The 17,431-nt window shown below is 43.0% G+C and overlaps 1 protein-coding gene across 5 annotated transcripts in view; it reads right to left on the reverse strand.

Annotated features, from left to right (window-relative positions):
* Tdrd10 (tudor domain containing 10) overlaps positions 1–17,431 on the reverse strand; it is a 61,403-nt gene that overhangs the window by 13,102 nt on the left and 30,870 nt on the right. For 2 of the 5 annotated variants that reach the window (XM_042681360.1, XM_042681358.1), the window contains exons 1-6: positions 17,093–17,344; positions 14,351–14,385; positions 13,585–13,664; positions 11,733–11,791; positions 4,578–4,648; positions 3,044–3,200 (exon numbers count right to left, since the gene is read on the reverse strand). In XM_042681360.1, the coding sequence (XP_042537294.1) occupies positions 3,044–3,200; positions 4,578–4,648; positions 11,733–11,791; positions 13,585–13,664; positions 14,351–14,385; positions 17,093–17,155 (465 nt within the window). In that variant the 5' untranslated portion in view covers positions 17,156–17,344. Of the gene's footprint in view, positions 1–3,043; positions 3,201–4,577; positions 4,649–11,732; positions 11,792–13,584; positions 13,665–14,350; positions 14,386–16,217; positions 16,223–17,092; positions 17,345–17,431 lie in introns of those variants that run through there. The other 3 variants (XM_042681361.1, XM_042681359.1, XM_042681362.1) reach the window with 2 other exon arrangements.

Raw genomic sequence — 17,431 nt, forward strand, 5'->3', positions numbered from 1 at the left:
CCAGGCCCTGACTTCAAGCCCCAGGACTGGCCAAAAAAAAAAAAAAAATCATTCAAAATCAAAATTTTGTTTCTTAAAAAAAAAGTAGCCTAAGAAACATAGGTCCCATGGTTTCCCTTATTTGCAATAACTAGTATATGTCTGAGTCAAGCAGAAAAGGTCAGATAAATTGATGTTAGGGAAATGAACCCTAAGATATGTATTCAAATGTTTTTTTCTTTCATGCGATTGTTTCTAACACATTTATAAGATGATTTCTTTGTTGCTTTGTATGTCCCTCCCCCACGGTATAACCCCTGCTTTCACTGTATTTGATGTTGTTATAATTTGTGGAGGGGAAGGGAAAAAACAAATTGTTTAAATAGGGATACAGGTGGACCCAATGCAACAATGAGACATACAAGTCATGTCGAAAACAAACTTTACATCTTTGGTGGGGGGGGGGGAGGAGGGTTGGGGGGGGAAAGGATGGGATGGGAAGGGGAAACACAGGAGGAGGCTACAATGCTTGATAAGAAATGTACTCATTATCTTGGCCATGTAATTATAACTCCTCTGTACAGTATTTTCACAATAATAAAAAAGTAGCCTAAATTAATTGCATAAAGGGGTTTCATTGTTAAACTTACATACACACATATACTTAGCATGTTTGTACTATATTTGGATCAAACTCATACAATCCCAATTAGTCATTCTCTCCTTCCCTCCAAGTTTATAGTGGATCTCATTATACCATTTTCATACATATACACATATATACACACACTATATATGTAATTAATATAACATATATATATATATGTATATATATATATATATCCTCACTCCTCATTCACTCTGGCCTTTTGCCTGGGGATTTTTACAAACCACAGCAAAGGGAAGCAGAGTCCAAGCAGAAACTAGCACTCTCACTTGGCAGCAAGAATAGAAGTTTCAGGGAAGTGGTCCTGTGGCTCAAGTGATAGAGTACAGGCCTTGAGCACAAAGAGGCTCAGGGACAGTGCCCAGGTCCTGAGTTCAAGTCTTGGGACTGGCAGAAACAAACAAACAAAAACAATAGAAGTTCATGTGACAGAAGTTTGTGGGACAGAGTTCCAGGAGAAGGAGCCACATAGAAGTCCCAGAAATCTAGAGAGTCACCTCCTTAGCTGAATTCTAAGTGGTCCAAGTGCAGGGCATGTTCTGAGAAGCCTGGAGAACAAATTTTGTCAGACCTGGGGGAAGGACCAGAGAGGAACTGTACATCGAAAGATCCAATAGTGGGGAGACGATGGTGTTCCCACCTGACCAGAGAACACCCTGAAGGCCCACTTGAGACCCTAGAAAGGCTAGTTCACAAGAAAAAGGATTTTCTGTGTATCCCAGACTGGCCTGGAACGCCTGATCCTCCTGTTTCAGCTTCCTGAGCACTGAGATTACAAGTGTGAACCACCACACTTGACCTAGAAAACTGTTTTAATGCCAGGTGCCGGTGGCTCTCGCCTGCAATCCTAGCTACGCAGGAGGCTGAGATCTGAGGATTATGGTTCAAAGCCAGCCCGGGCAGGAAAGTCCGTGAGACTCTTATCTCAAATAAACCACTAGAAAACCGGAAGTGGTGCTGTGGCTCAAGCAGTAGAGCGCTCACCTTGAGCTGAAGAGCGCAGGGACAGCATCCAAGCCCAGAGTTCAAGCCCCACGACCGACAAAAACAAAAAAACTGTTTTAACAAACTTCTAGGTTGCTTCTATGCTTGTTAAAATTTGAGAATCACTCTTCTGAAGAAAGAGAATTTCATAGATGGGGGTTATCCAATGAGATACTTGAGATATTTTGGATATGCCTGGTTGTAAGCAATAACAAGATCTGAAATATAGCTAGAAAAATGAGAAACTAGACCATGAAATCTAGATCATGAAAGGTACAATGGTCTAGTAAGGGAATCATCCACAGAGACACTGAATCTGGGTGATGATCCAAGAAAAATGGTGAGCCAGACACTTCAGTTCCAGTGACAAAGGGTCCTGGCAAAGAATAGAGGTGACTGCAACCAAGGTGAGCTGGTGGGATAATCTGACAGTCTGCCCTTTGAAAGAGCAGAAGTTAAAGAGAAAGGGTAAAAAACAGTTTGGAACTAGCAAGAAGAACCATCTGATACTCTTCTTGTGGTAATTTTAACTCATCTCTCTGCTCCCATCTCCAACTTCTCCAGCTTTGTAGATGCCCTGTTGGTTACAGGGTCATGTGCAAATTAAAATAGCTCTCTTCTTCCTTGTTGAGAGAACCCCAACTATGTGCCTGTCTTTAAAGACCACACCTCCAGCCTTTGCATGGAAGACCAGGAGTCACAATCCTACCCAATGAACACCAGCAGTACTGTACTCAGGCTTCTGAGATGTGCTTCTACCATGTCTTCTCTTCTTCTCCCTGCCTGATCCCTGATAACATGAAGGGGACCCCAGACCAACCTTGGTCTCTACCTTGTCCTGACTTCTTCCACTAGAAAGAAAAACAGATAGCTAACAGGTATAATCCACTGCATTCCAATTTCTGTAATACAGCCACTTCAGGCTCTGAAATGGGGATCCCTTTCAAGAGGGCCTCTCTTGTGAAGATCAGGTATGGGCCTCCCCTTCTCTGCCACCTCCAGGTACTGCTCCCCAAAGCCCCTTGGCAATGTTTGCCTTCCAGATTTTACTCATCGTTGTCTTATGCTCCACACCAGCAGCCAGAATCAGGCTGTGCAAACACACACTCAATTAATGTTTGCTACTGTAAACAAGTTAAAACCTGAATTTCAATATTCCAGATTGAAAAGTCCTGATTGGACTACCTCATGATCTCTTTTGTCCTTGCATACAGATTCACTTTTGTTTGAAATTCTAAGTTTTCTGCACCTGACTTTGCTCCTAGAGGTCAAAACTCCTAAAGTTCACTAAAGCCCTGACTTCTCTGTAGCTAGAAAGGACCAAAGGAGGATGAAGAAACTGAGACCAAAGACTGCCCAGCTCTGAGGAGTGAAAACAAGGTGATCCAAGCATGGAGAGGCCAGAAGACCTACCTGCAGCTCCTGGGGCCAGTGGGCCACCTTAAGGGTCCTTCTGTGAATCCTCTTGTTTGTATTCACGAACAATTTTCTGCCATGGAAGAGCCTGCCATTCAGCTCCTGGATTGCAAGTGCCACATTCTCCACGGATCCCAGATCTACAAATGCAAAGCTGAAAAGAAAGGAGAGAGAGGGCAGCTATAAGCAGAGCTCAAGAGCAGATCAGAACTGCAGGGCAGCATCAGGAAGGAACTGCAGAGCCATCTTCTGATGCTCTTCTGCAGCGATAGGACAGGACACACAGACAGACCAGAATCAGATCCGGACTGAGCACTGGGCCTGGTCTGACAATCAGAAGAAATGAACTGACTATCAGCATGTCATATTTTATGGTATGTTTGTGGGTTTGAAGTCTTTTTTGGTTTGAGGGATTATGTGTGTGTGTATGCGTGTGTATGCGCTTGTGTGTTCAAACTCAGGGCTAGGGACACAGTCCCTTTTTTTGCTCTAGACTAGCACTCTAGCACTTGACCCATGGCTCCACTTCTGGATTTTTGGTGGTTAACTGGAGATAAGAATGTCACAGACTAGCCGGGCGCTGGTGGCTCACGCTACTCAGGAGGCTGAGATCTGAGGATCGCAGTTCAAAGCCAGCCCGGGCAGGAGAGACCATGAGACTCCTATCTCCAATAAACCACCAGAAAACCGGAAGTGGCACTTGTAGCTCAAGTGGTAGAGCGCTCGTCTTGAGCTGAAGAGCTGTGGGACAGCACCCAGGCCCAGAGTTCAAGCCCACGACCCACAAAAAAAAAAAAAGAATGTCACAGACTTTCCTGCCTGGACTGACTTTGAGCCACAATCATCTGATCTCCGCCTCCTGAGTAGCTACAATAACAAGCATGAGCCACTGGTGCCTGAAACTTTTGAGGATCTTTTTTTAAGAGTACTCAAGGCCTCCCTTGCTAAGCAGATGCTCTTAACACTGAACTATGCCTCCATTCCTTTTTATGCTAGTTAATCGTAAAATATGGCCCCATTTCCTGCTTGAGTATGAGTTCCTGAGGGTGAGTGTCTGAGTGTGATCTGCCTATATTTGGCTTCCCATAGTAGCTAGGATAACAGGAGCACACCACCGTGTCCAGCTCTCCATTGAGTAGGGAATCCCATGAACTTTTCTGCCTGAGCTGGCCTCGAACCACAATCCTCTCAATCACAGGCTCTTAAGCAGCAAGGATTACAAGCCTGAACCACTGGCATCTGACTCTGAGAGTGGTATAATCCCCCACCTCAAGTAAAAAAATGGAGCAAGAATACAACAAAAATATACCTTGGTCTAAAGACTGTTAAACTAGGGCTGTACTGACAAGACAGTATTGGCTGCTGAGCCACAGGGTTAAATATGGAAAGGGGGTTTCCCAGATGTCACTCTGCCAGATCAGTGGGTGTGGATCTGGGAGTTACTAGGCTAGCCTGCAACACCAGTGCATCAGCAAATGGACAGAGGAAAGGAGTTACTTCCCAAAGCAAACAAAGGAAGAACAGTCATTACCATTTGCAGCCGTTCTGGATTCTGCAGACTTGGAGAACATTGTAGTCCTTTAGAAGGGAGAAAATTTCTTCCTACAACGGCAGGGTTTAAAAGAGAAAGAGAGCTGGTGACATAACTTACGAGTAGTTCTAAAGTCTTAGATTCCCCAACTAGCCAATCTGCACTCAGTTGAACGTATATATGAAGGGAAGTTATTCTGTGCCTCATGTGCCAGGTTTTATGCTACATACTGTCAACACAGAAACAGGCAGAACAGTGTATTTGCTTTCAGTGAATCTCAGCAGGTGAGAGGGGAGAGATAATACAATCAATGAACTGATCATTTCCTTGCAGGATGGTAAATTCCACAGTACAGTACATCCTGTGTGCATACTGAACTAAGATCGGGAGGAAAGGAGGTGGTCAGGGCAGGTCCCCCCAGAGGAAGTGACTTCCTCAGCTCTGCAGACCTCCTCCCCAATGCTCTCAATCATAGTCTGGCCTCCACTGCCCAGGGATGTGGTCACCTTTTCCATCCCTGTATGTTTCTTCACACGCATGCCCCATCCACTCTTCATCTTTCATCAAGCTGCCTCCCCTCACCAGTGAGCTCCAGTTCCATCCCTTCTCAACCCATGCCTGTCACTCCAATGATCTTTAGAACCACACCCTCTCTTTTCTGCCAAACTAGGTAGTCCCTACCTCTTCCCTATCTTGTTTCCTCCCACACACTTTCTCCTGATTGCGTGCAGTTCGCTTCCTTCCCTCCTCTTCTGAGGAAAGAGCTTCCCTGAAGGTCAGAGGTGCTACCCAGTGTCCACTGTCTGGCCTTCCTTGGGCCTCAGCTCCTTCAACCCCTACCTGCACCTTTGATGTTTTCTCCTTCCTTAGCTCCCTACCAGCACATTATGGATACAAAATTCACAACCATGATGACAATTCATTCTTCCCTGGAAACCCCATTTTGGAAATGTGTTTTTATACCATCTTCTTTTGTAAGTAATTTTTTTTTTGTTTATGTGGTGCTGAGGAATGGAAGCCAGAGCCTCATGCATGCTAGACATGCATTCTACCACTAAGCCACATTCCCAACCTCTATGCCATCTTCTTTTAAAAGCAGATTTCATCCATCTAAAGTTATTTTGTTAGTGGAAGAAAATAAAAATGCATTGTGTATAATCGATTTTCCTTGGGTTTCATGTTTACAATGGATTTAAATTCCAGTTTTTTAATATGCTTTACCTTTAAATATTTAATGTTTATTATACTAGAATCTACAAGATGCTAAGCAACAAGCAACTTACAAGAACAGCTTAGCATTTTCAGTTTATTAAGTACTTTCATATACTTTATGCTAGCTGGTCCTCATAACCACCCAGAGAAGTATGTATTATTACTGCACTCATCACAGAGGCATTAAAAAAAAAGGTTAAGTGACTTCCCTAAGATTATAGAATCAATTCACAGCTAGAACTTGCACTCAGAACTTTAACTCTAAATTCTACTTTCTTTCTATTACATCATGCAAAAAGAAAAATCAATGTGGAAGTGCATGCCTTGGAGATGGGAGGCAAAAGTATTCTGAGTTTATGGTAGCTTGGGCTACACAGTAAGACTCTTTTTCAAACAAACTAACACCCTTTAATTTTTTTCAGGTTTTACCATTATTAAAAATGGTAAAATACTGGGCTGGGAAGGTGGCTCAGTGGTAGAGCGCTTGCCTTGCATGCTCAAGGCCCTGGGTTCGATTCCTCAGCACCACATAAGCAAAAAGAAAAAGCCGGAAGTGGCACTGTGGCTCAAGTGGTAGAGCGCTAGCCTTGAGCTGAAGAGCTGAGGGACAGTGCCCAGGCCCAGAGTTCAGGCCCCATGACCGGACCCAAAAAAAAAAAAATGGTAAAATACTATTTTCCTATTATTAAAGCAGGTATTGGGAAACCACAAGTCTTGGGGCTAATACAGCCTGCTTACCTTGTTTGTGTTAATAAAGTTTTACTGAAAAATCATCTGGCCTTGGTGGCTCACACCTGTGATCTTAGCTACTCAGCAGGCTGAGTAGGTAAGTCCAGACAGGAAAATCTGTGAGATTCTTATTTCCAATTAACCACTAAAAAGCCAAAAGTGGAGCTGCTGTAGTTCAAGTGGTAGAGCATTAGCCTTCATCAAAAAAATTCAAGGGTAACTGTAACCCATCTATACAGCATCTTTACAATAAAATTGAAAAATAAAATAAAACCTCAGGGACAGTGTCCAGGCTCTGAGTTCTAGCCCTAGGACTGGCAAAAAAAGAAAAGAAAAAGAAACCTAACTACATACATTAATTTACTGATTACCTATGGATCCATTCATTCTATATGGGCTGAGTTAACAGAGGCACATGGCATTCAGAATATAGAATATTTCCTCTCTGACTATATGTTAGCTACAGAGGAGATCAGTCCAAGGCTTCCCCTAGGCAGAAGCATAAGATCCTACCTGAAAAATAAACTAAATCAACAAGGGCTGGTGAAATGTCACAAGTAATAAGACTGCCTGTCTAGAAAGCATGTGGTGCTAAATTTAAACACCACTATCTCCCCACAAAATAAAAAAAATTATTGTGCATCCTTTATAGAAAGTTGGTTATATAATAGTGGTTCTCAATTCTAACTTCAGACAAGATTCAGTTTGGAAGTTATTAGTGTTTTTTTTTTCTTCTTCTTTTTTTTTTAACTACCAATGCAAAGGCTAGCCCATCCCAGATGAACAAAATCAGAACACTGGGGTTGGGACTAAAGCACCATGATTTTTTTTTTAAGTTCCCCAGATAATTCTAATATACAGCCAAGGTAAAAACAAAAAATAAAAAAACAAAAAAACTACTCCCTCCTGGCACCCAGCAGGTTCAGGAAACACATTTTCTGAAAATGTGCTTGAGTGTGAGGCCCCCCCAACACATGAACAAATACATCTCCACCCACTGTCATCAATGAGAGTACCCTATCAGCAGACACTATTACTGTTAAGAGCCGTAACTTAAAAAAAATCTTAAAATCTGAAGGCAAGCCCTAATTGAAACTTTTTCTCTTATGCTCTTTAACAGTTTAATTTTTTAATTGTTTATAGATTTGCAGAAGGCTTGGTACATTAAGTTAAAATTGCCTTGTGCCCATAGGGATTCATTTACATCTCATTTTAATCAATGAAAACAACTTCTTAAGATTTTTTAATTATAAAACTATTAATATTTATTATAGAAACATTAAAATGAAGATAAGAAAAGAAGTATTATCCATCAACCTACCACCAAAACATGAGCAAGGGACATCTACTATAGGATCATCACTCCTGCTATACCTTCATAACTATTCCACTTAACATCATTTTCAGTCAATCACTGCCGGCCATACTGCTCATGGGACATACAGCATGCCACTAATTACAATATTATCATCAAAGAACCACTGACTTTGGCAAGGCAGCTACTACGGTCACCTACTTGCTACCTAATTTCACATCCGTCAAACTAGCAGACACTGACAGCTGGACTTTACCAAGAACTGGTGAGGATCTGCTAGCAGGTGTGCAAATTGCTCCTCACTCTGGTCAAGCTTGCTCTATGGCCCTAGATTGCCACCCCTAGGTCAAACCCCAGACATACACACTTGTCCATGCAAACGTGTTCAACAAACTTCACTCTGTGTGAGGCAGCAAAAGTTAGGAATTAGAATCATGTCAAACTGATATTTTTTTTCCAGTCATGGGTCTTGAAAGGCCTGAGCACTGTGCCTGAGCTTCTTTTGCTCAAGGCTAGCACCCTACTACTTGAGCCAAAGTGCCACTTCTGGCTTTTTCTGAGTAGTTTACTGAAGATAAGAGTCTCATGGGCTTTCCTGCCCAGCCTGGCTTCTAACCCCAATCCTCAGATCTCAGTCTCTGTGTAGCTAGGATTACAGGTGTGAGCCACCGGCACCTGGCTGAAACTGATACTTCTGCAGGCAAAAAAATGATCCAATACCAATCATTTTTATATGGCATAACCTAAGTAGTATCAGAATGTCTATTGATGAATAAACAGCCAGTGGTAAATGCACCTAACAGAATACTATACAACAAAATTACTAACTAGGGCTATAAGGGCTAACATGAGTATGTGTGTTTTAAATTTTGTGGAGTGATAAAAATCAGGGCACACAGAATAGAAACTACTGGCCCACCACCTCAGCATCCTATTTCCTAGAGCACACTCTATCCCTGACCAGTGCCTCAGTCACTGACCATGGCCAAGCCATCCAGAGCCACTTCCAGCCTTGCCCTCTCAATCCTCCACCATCTTTTCTGCTCACACTTTTAGCTCTCCAACCTGTCTTCGGGGCTGAGATCCAACAGACCCTAACATTCTACTCCTCTCTGGCAACACACCTAACTCTGCCCTTCTGTACTTTGCACTGTGCGCCAGTCCTACCTGCAATGTTCCTGCCGTCCTCCTGACACAGCCACCTCTGCTCCCTTCCTCTACTACCTAACAGTACCCTACCCCAACAAAACTGTGCATACCTTCTGCTCAGAAGCAACCAAAAAGGAATTTCTGGGAGGTCTTGAGTTCAAGCCTCAGTACTCACTCCCTCAAAAAAGGGACCTTCATAGAACATCTCTGTTTTGCAGTAGCAGAATATACTGAGCTGAGGGCATAGCAGCAACAAAGGCCCAAGGCAGGGTGGAGGTCCAGCCAGAAGCTAATGCAGCACACGAGAGCTAATAGAGAAGACAAAGGACATGTAGGTACAGGACAGCAACACAAAGACAGAAAAGGGAGAAGCAGGGAAGCCATTGGAGGCTTGGATCAGAGGGAACCAGGCTTCAGTTCTTCTATAAGATGGCTCAGTTACTGTGAAAGTGAGTTGCTAGCCATCTTTCTCTGCAAAGCACATTTGTTGGAATGTCTTAAAACAAATCTAAACACTGTACTTTTATACACTTCAGCACACACCTCCAAAAAGAGACTTTTCTTATTTGACACAATGCCAGTATCAAAGAAAACAAATAATTCCTTATCAACAGAAAAATCTTATCATGGGGCTGGGAAGGTGGCTCAGTGAGTAGAGCGCTTGCCTTGCATGCCTGAGGCCCTGGGTTCGATTCCTCAGCACCACATAAGCAAAAAGAAAAAAGCTGGAAGTGGCGCTGTGGCTCAAGTGGTAGAGCGCTAGCCTTGAGCTGAAGAGCTGAGGGACAGTGCCCAGGCCCAGAGTTCAGGCCCCACAACCGGACCCAAAAAAAAAAAAAAGAAAAATCTTATCATTTCAAAAATATTTTATGGTTTTGTCCAAATTAGAATCAAAACAAGGTCTACTAATGATTTTTGGTTATCATTTCTCTTGTCTTTACTAAATATCTATTTTTCTCTTTTTGGTAGTATTGGGATTTGAACTTAGTAGCAGGTGATCTACCACTTGAGTCACAGTCCTTGTCCTTTTTCATTTTAGTTATTTTTTTTCCAGATAGGGCCTCTAGTCCATCATTCCCCTCAGCCTGGGGCTGGCCTTGGACCAAGATCTACCTATGCCTCTGAATAGCTAGGGTTGCAGATGGGTGCTACCATGCCCACCTTCTTGTTGGGATGGGGTCTCAAGTACTTTTTACCTAGGCTGGTCTTAAACCAGGATCCTCCCAATCTCCGCCTCCTGAGATTACTGATGTGGGTTCTCATCCAGTCTCTAAGTGCCTTTAAATCTCTTCCAGATTGTTTATATGTCTCTTTTTTTTTTGTCAGTCATGGAGCTTGAACTCAGGGCCTGGGTGCTTCCCTGAGCTTTGGGCCACAGCTCCATTTCCAGCTCTTAGGTAGTTAATTGAAGGTAAAAGTCTCACAGACCTTTCTATCCTGACTGACTTGGAACCATGGTCCTCAAATATCAGCCACCTGAGTAGCTAGGATTATAGGTATGAGCTACAAGCACCCAGCTGCCTGTGTGAAAATTTTCAATTGAAAATTGTTATAGAAACCAGGTCAGCTATACTTGTGTAGACAAGAGTACAGCTTCTTCTGGGCAGCACTAACCTGATATCCTATTTCCTATAATTCCTATAAATAACATAGGTTAAGGGTGTTAACTGTTTTGCCTAGAATACTTTACAGATGATATGGGTTCATAGTTAATCACTTCAGGGACTTAGATCTCACGTCTCACCTTCAGGAATGCTGAAATTAATCAGTTAAGTTCACATGATAATAAACTGTTCATTCCATCACAAAGCTGCCTGTCAATTAAGTGTGCTCACATAACCACTGTCTCAAACAGTCATTTTACTGGGTGTTAGCAAAATAGGAATTTTCCAATTCTATCATTTCTTCTAGACTTATGAGCTAGAGTTCTTCTGTAAAGAGTTTTCTCTCAGCCAAGCATAGTGGCTTACATCTGTAATCTCAGCTACTCACAAGGTGGAAATCAAGAGGACTGTAGTCTAAGGCTAGCTCAGGTAAAAGTTAGTGAGGGCTCATTTCAACAAACAAAACAAGCATGGTAGTTTCATGTAGCCATCGCTATACAGAGAGCATAGGTAGAAGGACCAGAATCTGAGGCCAATTCAGGCAAAAACCAGAGCCCTATCTCGTGGGGCTCAAATGGTAGAACATTTGCCTACCAAGGCCCTGAGTTCAAACCTTAGTATTATCAAAAACAAAAACAAAAAACCTTCACTGACTAGAGTTTATCCTGAAAAAAATAAAGCAGGGTATTTAGTCTTTTCCTTAAATTATCAAGATTTACATTAGTAAATTATTACCTTTGAATATTGAATTGTATCTGGTGGAAACTCACCCTTTCTTAGGTATCACTAATAGTTCTCTATCTATTAAAATTTAGCTCATGTCTGTATCCCAAAGGTGGCTAAAGATGAACTGACACATTATCTTCCATGGCTGCCCAAGCCACATAATAAACCTTTTTTCTGCCCTTCACCATTTCTCTTTAGTTGGCATATAGGAACAAGTGGACTGACCTGACATGTGGATACCCACGAGTCTGGGCTTAAAGACTGACCACTGGTCACCCAAGTCACTAGTAAGGACTGCCTGAACCTTCATAACTCACAGAGGCATTCAGGAACTGGCACCATTAGACTACCAGCAAGTTAATAAGGTATACAGGAAAGCCAGGGGAGTGGGCAGCATCTATCACCAGGCATGAAGAATACCTCAGAGACATCCAGTGGAAGATTGCCCACATAGACCTGGGTCTCTCTCCTCTTGCATCCTGGGAAGAAAAACAGCATTAAAAAGACAGGCATGGTCCAGAGGTACAGATCAGTGATAGCATGCTTGTCTAGCATGCATAAAACCCTGGGCTCAGTCCCTAGCATGGAGAAGAAGGTGGAGAAAGAGAATGAAAAAGAGGAAGAGAAGAAGGAGGAAGATTTAAAGAAGTTGGAACCATAATAGACTCTTGTTTCCTTTGGTGTTAAAATTAAATTCACACAGCCCCAGTAATCCCTTTTCTATTCCCAAAGGAAATAGAAGCACCACCTCTTGGAGACATTTACACTCTTATATTCAGTGTAGTACAAGCCAAGGTACGAAAAAACCTTGGTATCCATTCATGGATGAATGGATAAACTATGGCATTTTCTTGCATGTGAATGTGCATGTGTGAGCACACACACATGTACACACACTATAGATATTATTCTGTCTTTGAAAAAAGACAATTTTGCTATCTGTCCCAACATGAACTATAAAAGAGAACATTATGGCAAGTGAAACAAGTCAGCCCAGGCAGGAAAGTCCATGAAATTCCTATTTCCAATTAAACACCAAAAAGCCAGAAGTGGAGCTGTGGCTCAAGATAGAGTGCCAACCTTGAGCAAAAACAGATAAGTAAGAGACAGCACCAGAATTTGAGTTCAAAAGCCTTAATACCATCATTTAAAAAGAGGAGGAGGAAAAAAGAAAAAAATAGAGGTCACAAACATATGGAATAAAACAGTGGTAGAGTCTGGAGGTAGAAACACAGGTCAAAGAACACAAAGTAGCAGGGGAGTATATTGAATGAAGCAGAAAGATCTAAGGCACAACTACAGAGTGTGGTGTGTTCTATTCAAGATTTCTGCTACTAGGTAAGAGTACATGCTTTTGCCTCAGGGGTTGGAAAATGGGTATCTATAAGATGAGGTCTATGTTAATTTGTTCCACTACTGTAACCATTTTACTATACATGTGTATCTGGCAGCATGATATCGTCTAGCTTATATACACAAAATAAAATTCATCTTAAAAGTAAGTTTAAAAAAAGAATCCATACATACCACTCCCCTAAGCACTCCTCTCTCTGGGAACACGGAGAGTGATACCTTGCTCACTCCCTTAGCAAACACTCATCCATGGTTACAGGGGTCTGGAGTCAGTACCAGCCTGCATATCTCTCTCTCTCTCAAAGCAGGAGCTCTCTTTGTGGCACAGGATGAGAATTCAGTCTGAATTTGGGTAACCCAGGCTTTCAGTGAGGTACTAGGAAGTGCTTCAGGACTAATGGGGTTAAACTTCCCACAGTTACATTCAGTTTAGGGAAAAGAACAAGGGAGGAAAACCTCAAGGAATTCAGGTGGAGGGTACAGCACAAGCAAACACACAGAGATAAGAATAAAGCAAGCACATTGGGAAAGTAGCACTGAATCAGGCACAGTTAGACTGCTCACTTCCCAAGGGTCAGTGGTGAGGTGAGGCAGTGCTACAAAAGAGACACTTCTTCCCACTGGCTGGGAGATATAGGAGAAGGACTTGACCAGAGTGGTTCCGTCAACACATCTGGATGTTAGACCACTGGAGGTGGTAAAGGGTGAATGCAGAAGACAGGATTGAAACTGAGTGCACCACATAAGGTCTGCACTACTAGCAGGTGAAAAGCAATGGAGTGGCTGGCTATAGGAAGGACAGTATCAAGGCAGATCCCAAGTTCCATTCCTGAACACGAACTAGGTTACTGGTCATCATTAATGGGGATCCAGGTTACAGAGCACAGGTCCCAGCACCAACACCTCCAGGCTCACTTACCTGGGAATTTCTGTTCTTCTAACACTTCATTCTTCCACAGTAGTTTAGCAGAGGGTGGGAAGTCATGGCTGTTCCAGGCCCTGCCAAACACAGGTGTTGTTACTGCACCTCCCAAACCCAGATCCAGACAAAAAGAAGCACAGGCTAGACATTACAGAACAGCTCTGGCTTGGCATCAGTGGCTCCTGCCTGTAACCCTAGCTACTCAGGGGGCTGAGATCTGAGGATCACAGTTCAAAGCCAGCCCAAGCAAGAAAGTCTGTGAGACTCTCATCTCCAATTAACCACCAACGAAAGCTTGAAGTGGAGCTGTCTCAAGTGGTAGAGTGCTAGCCTTGAGCACAAAAGCTCAGGAACAGCATCCAGGCCCTGAGTTCAAGCTCCAGGACCCACACTCACACACAAAAGCTGTTCTGCATACATCTTCAAACTCCTTTCCTGATAAAGGGCTTCCCTTCTTCCTCCCAGGGTCAGTTTTCCAGCTAAGGAGCCCTCCCCCAGGATTTCTAATCACTCACAGCACATTAGAGTTAGAATTAACAGGTCAGAGATGCAGAAGGTGATTCTTAAGCTCTGGACACTGTCAAACATTACAGAGTAGCTCTAGCTGGGCATCAGTGGCTCATGCCTGTAACCCTGCTACTCAGGATGCTGAGATCTGAGGATCACGGTTCAAAGCCAGCCCAAACAGAAGTCTGTGAGTCTCTCATTTCCAATTAAAGGATAAAGAGAAGAGTGAGGGTTTCTTATCAATACAGAGACTTACATGCTGTCTTGGTAAGTTCTTTCTAAGAAGACCTCCTGCAAAGCCAAGCAACCAGTTAGAAGCATGCCAGAATATTCATCATTGCATAACCACTCAACATATACTGTGGCAGAAAGGATAACATCTGCCCCCCACCATCACTCCTAGCAAGCAATCTGCATTCTAATCCTCAGAATATAAGAATATGTTAAGGTTTTGTGGCCAGGGAGAATTAAGGTTGCTGACAAAATCAAAGTAGCTACTCAGGTTGCTGACCTTACAGTAGAGAGATTCTCCCCATTGGCCCAATGTAATCACAGGGGTCCTGGCAAGTAGAAGGCAGAAAGGCAGGACAGATGTAAAGACAGAAGCAAGATTAAAGTGATGACCGATGAGGGCTCCTCCACTGCTGCAACCTTTGAAGACAGAAAAGGAGAAACCAGCCAAGAAATGTGAACAGCCTTTAGAACCTGGAAAAGGCAAGGAATGGCATTCTCTCTAGAGCCACCAGAAGGAACACAGCCCTGCTGACAACTTGATTTTAGCCCCGTAGCAAACAGGAACATAAGTCCCACAAGTAACTTTAAACTCCTACCAACTTCTGTAACCATGGCTGGCCTGTGAAGAACAGGCATGGGGAGGTAGACAGATGCAGCTGTCAATCCAGCTGTGCAAGTTTTATCTGTAAGATGGGACTCAAAGCACCGATGCCATAGATTACAAGAATAAAGTGAGATGCTGCTCTTAAAGCACCTGCTGCAGATTAAGAACCCAATAAATGTTACTCACTATGCTTATTGTTATGGCTTTCATTTGCACCTTGCTACAACTCTTGTAGAGCACTGGCTTCCTTTCCTTCGTTTTTGTGGTCTTGGAAATCAAATCCAGGGAAAAGCACATGCTATACCACTGAGCTACACTGCTCCCCGCCCAACCCCTGCTGAGCCTCGAGCTTATCTTCCCATCATATATACATGGCAAACCAAAGCTTAAGGATATATGATTTGCTGCAAATTATAAAAGATACAGAACTCAGCCCTATGAGTCCACAACCTTCATTCTATTCCTACAGATAAGAAGGTTATCCATATCATTCTAAAGCAGTATTTTTCCAGTGCTGCAGGAAAAATATGCATATATTAAAATATTAAATATTAAAACAAAACTGAAACTTTTCTCTAAGTTATTCCCAGCTGTGGGAGGAAACAACTGTTTTAGCTGTAAATAAGTCTAAAAAAAAAACAAAAGTGATGAAGATTATTGAAAGACTTAGCAATGGATGAATAAACCCCAGTGGTTTATGGGGAAAATCTGGGATATAGACTGTTAATCACAGTTTCTTGGTTATCTTTGAAAGTGTATAGGGACTTTGGAGACAGGGCAGACACCAAGATATCCCAAACAAAAGAGCAGCCCTCATTCTGAATGATACTTTTCTTGGGACTGGGGTTGTGGCTCAAGTGTTAGAGCACCTGCCTCCCAAGCAGAAAGCCCTGAATATAAATCCCAGAAATAATCCTCCCACAAAAGAGAGAGATCTTTTTTCAAAAGCTTATTTTTTTCTAAAGTCATTACCTCCCTTCTACTGTATTACTTGGTCTGGATAACTTATTTGCAGTTTTAAGAGATGTAAATATATATTTATTTAATGTACACATACAAACATAGTGGATTTTTTCAAAGTAAAACAAATAGCATCCAGTTATAAAAAAGAAAAGAAAAGTAGCAACCTTCATATTTTTGGTCATGTAAAATGGTGTAACCACTTTGGAAGAGTTTAGCAGTTTCTCAGAAAGTTAACCAGTGAACTACCCTGTGATCCTGCAATTCCACTTTGGGTACCTGCTACTCAAGAAATTCACACATAGCTCCATATACACCTATTCACAAATATTCACAACAGCATTGTTTATAATATCCAAAGAGTGGAAACAATCAAAATGTTTATCAGCAATGGACACAAAATGTGGTATATCCTACCAGGGAATATTACTGGGAAATATAAAAGGAATAAAGTGTCAATCCATGCTACAATAGGGACGAATTTCAAAACAGAGACTAAAAGGGTGGGAGGGGGGGAGATAGAATCAGAAGGCTGTATATTATTTTAATTACACTACATGAAACTTCCAGAACAGACAAAAGGGTAGAAACAAAGTAGATTAGTAGCTCTTTAGGATTAGAGCAGCAGGAAGCCAATGAGGAGTTAACTGCTAATGATCACTTTTCTTTTGGAGGTGCGGATATTCTAAAATTAGTTCGTGGTGATAATCGCAAACATAATGAATATGCTAAAATTTTATTTGGCGTGAATTTTATGGTGTGTAAATTAGATTTTCATAAAGCTCTTTTGTTTTCTTCTTTAGTAAGTCAACCAGTATTTTCAAGGATGGTCAGCTTGAGTTCCTCACTGACACTGGTCCAGAAAAGTTCTGTTTCCATGGCTTGTACTGGAGGATTTAGAACGAGCTCAAGCTCGTGTAAGCTCAACAGTTTTTGTTTGTTTGAACTGAAAGGACTCCAGGTATAGAAATTAAGTTTAAGCTTAGCTTTTAAACTAAAAAGCAAACAGCGTCAATGGGGCGGGAGGGGTGGAGAGGTGCTAACACCCCAAACGTGCTGAGCTGCAATTACCCTCCGAGTGTCCCGATCCCCACTCCAGTTCCTCCCAGACGCAAGCAGGCCTCAAGCCCCGGCTACAGCAGCGCACCCTCCCTCACACCACCCTGTGGAATGGGGACAATTCCCACAATTGCCTCCAACCTGGGCCCGAGCAGCCACCCCTCGCTGTGCAGACCGGGGCCTGGAAACTTGTGGGGCATCCATCCTCTTGCAAGCTGGGTAAATGCAGGGCTGGACGACCGCTCCTCTGCTCCCCGCCTTCGTCGCCTTCGCACCTTCTCCCTCCACGCTCCGCCTCCGCGCGATCGCGCCGGTGGGGGGAGGCTCCCCGTCAGCAGCCAATCCGCGGCCGGCCACGGTTTGGGAGGCCAGGTCTCGCGGTGCAGGAGGGAAAGTGCGGGAACGAGCGGGCCGGGATTTTCCCTTCCCCGCCCCGTTCCCCGCCACTCACTTTTAGTAAACAAACCTCTCCCACCCCGC

This window comes from Dipodomys spectabilis, unplaced genomic scaffold, assembly GCF_019054845.1.
Source record: "Dipodomys spectabilis isolate Male_0828 unplaced genomic scaffold, ASM1905484v1 ptg000069l, whole genome shotgun sequence".
NCBI classification, from domain to species: domain Eukaryota; kingdom Metazoa; phylum Chordata; class Mammalia; order Rodentia; family Heteromyidae; genus Dipodomys; species Dipodomys spectabilis.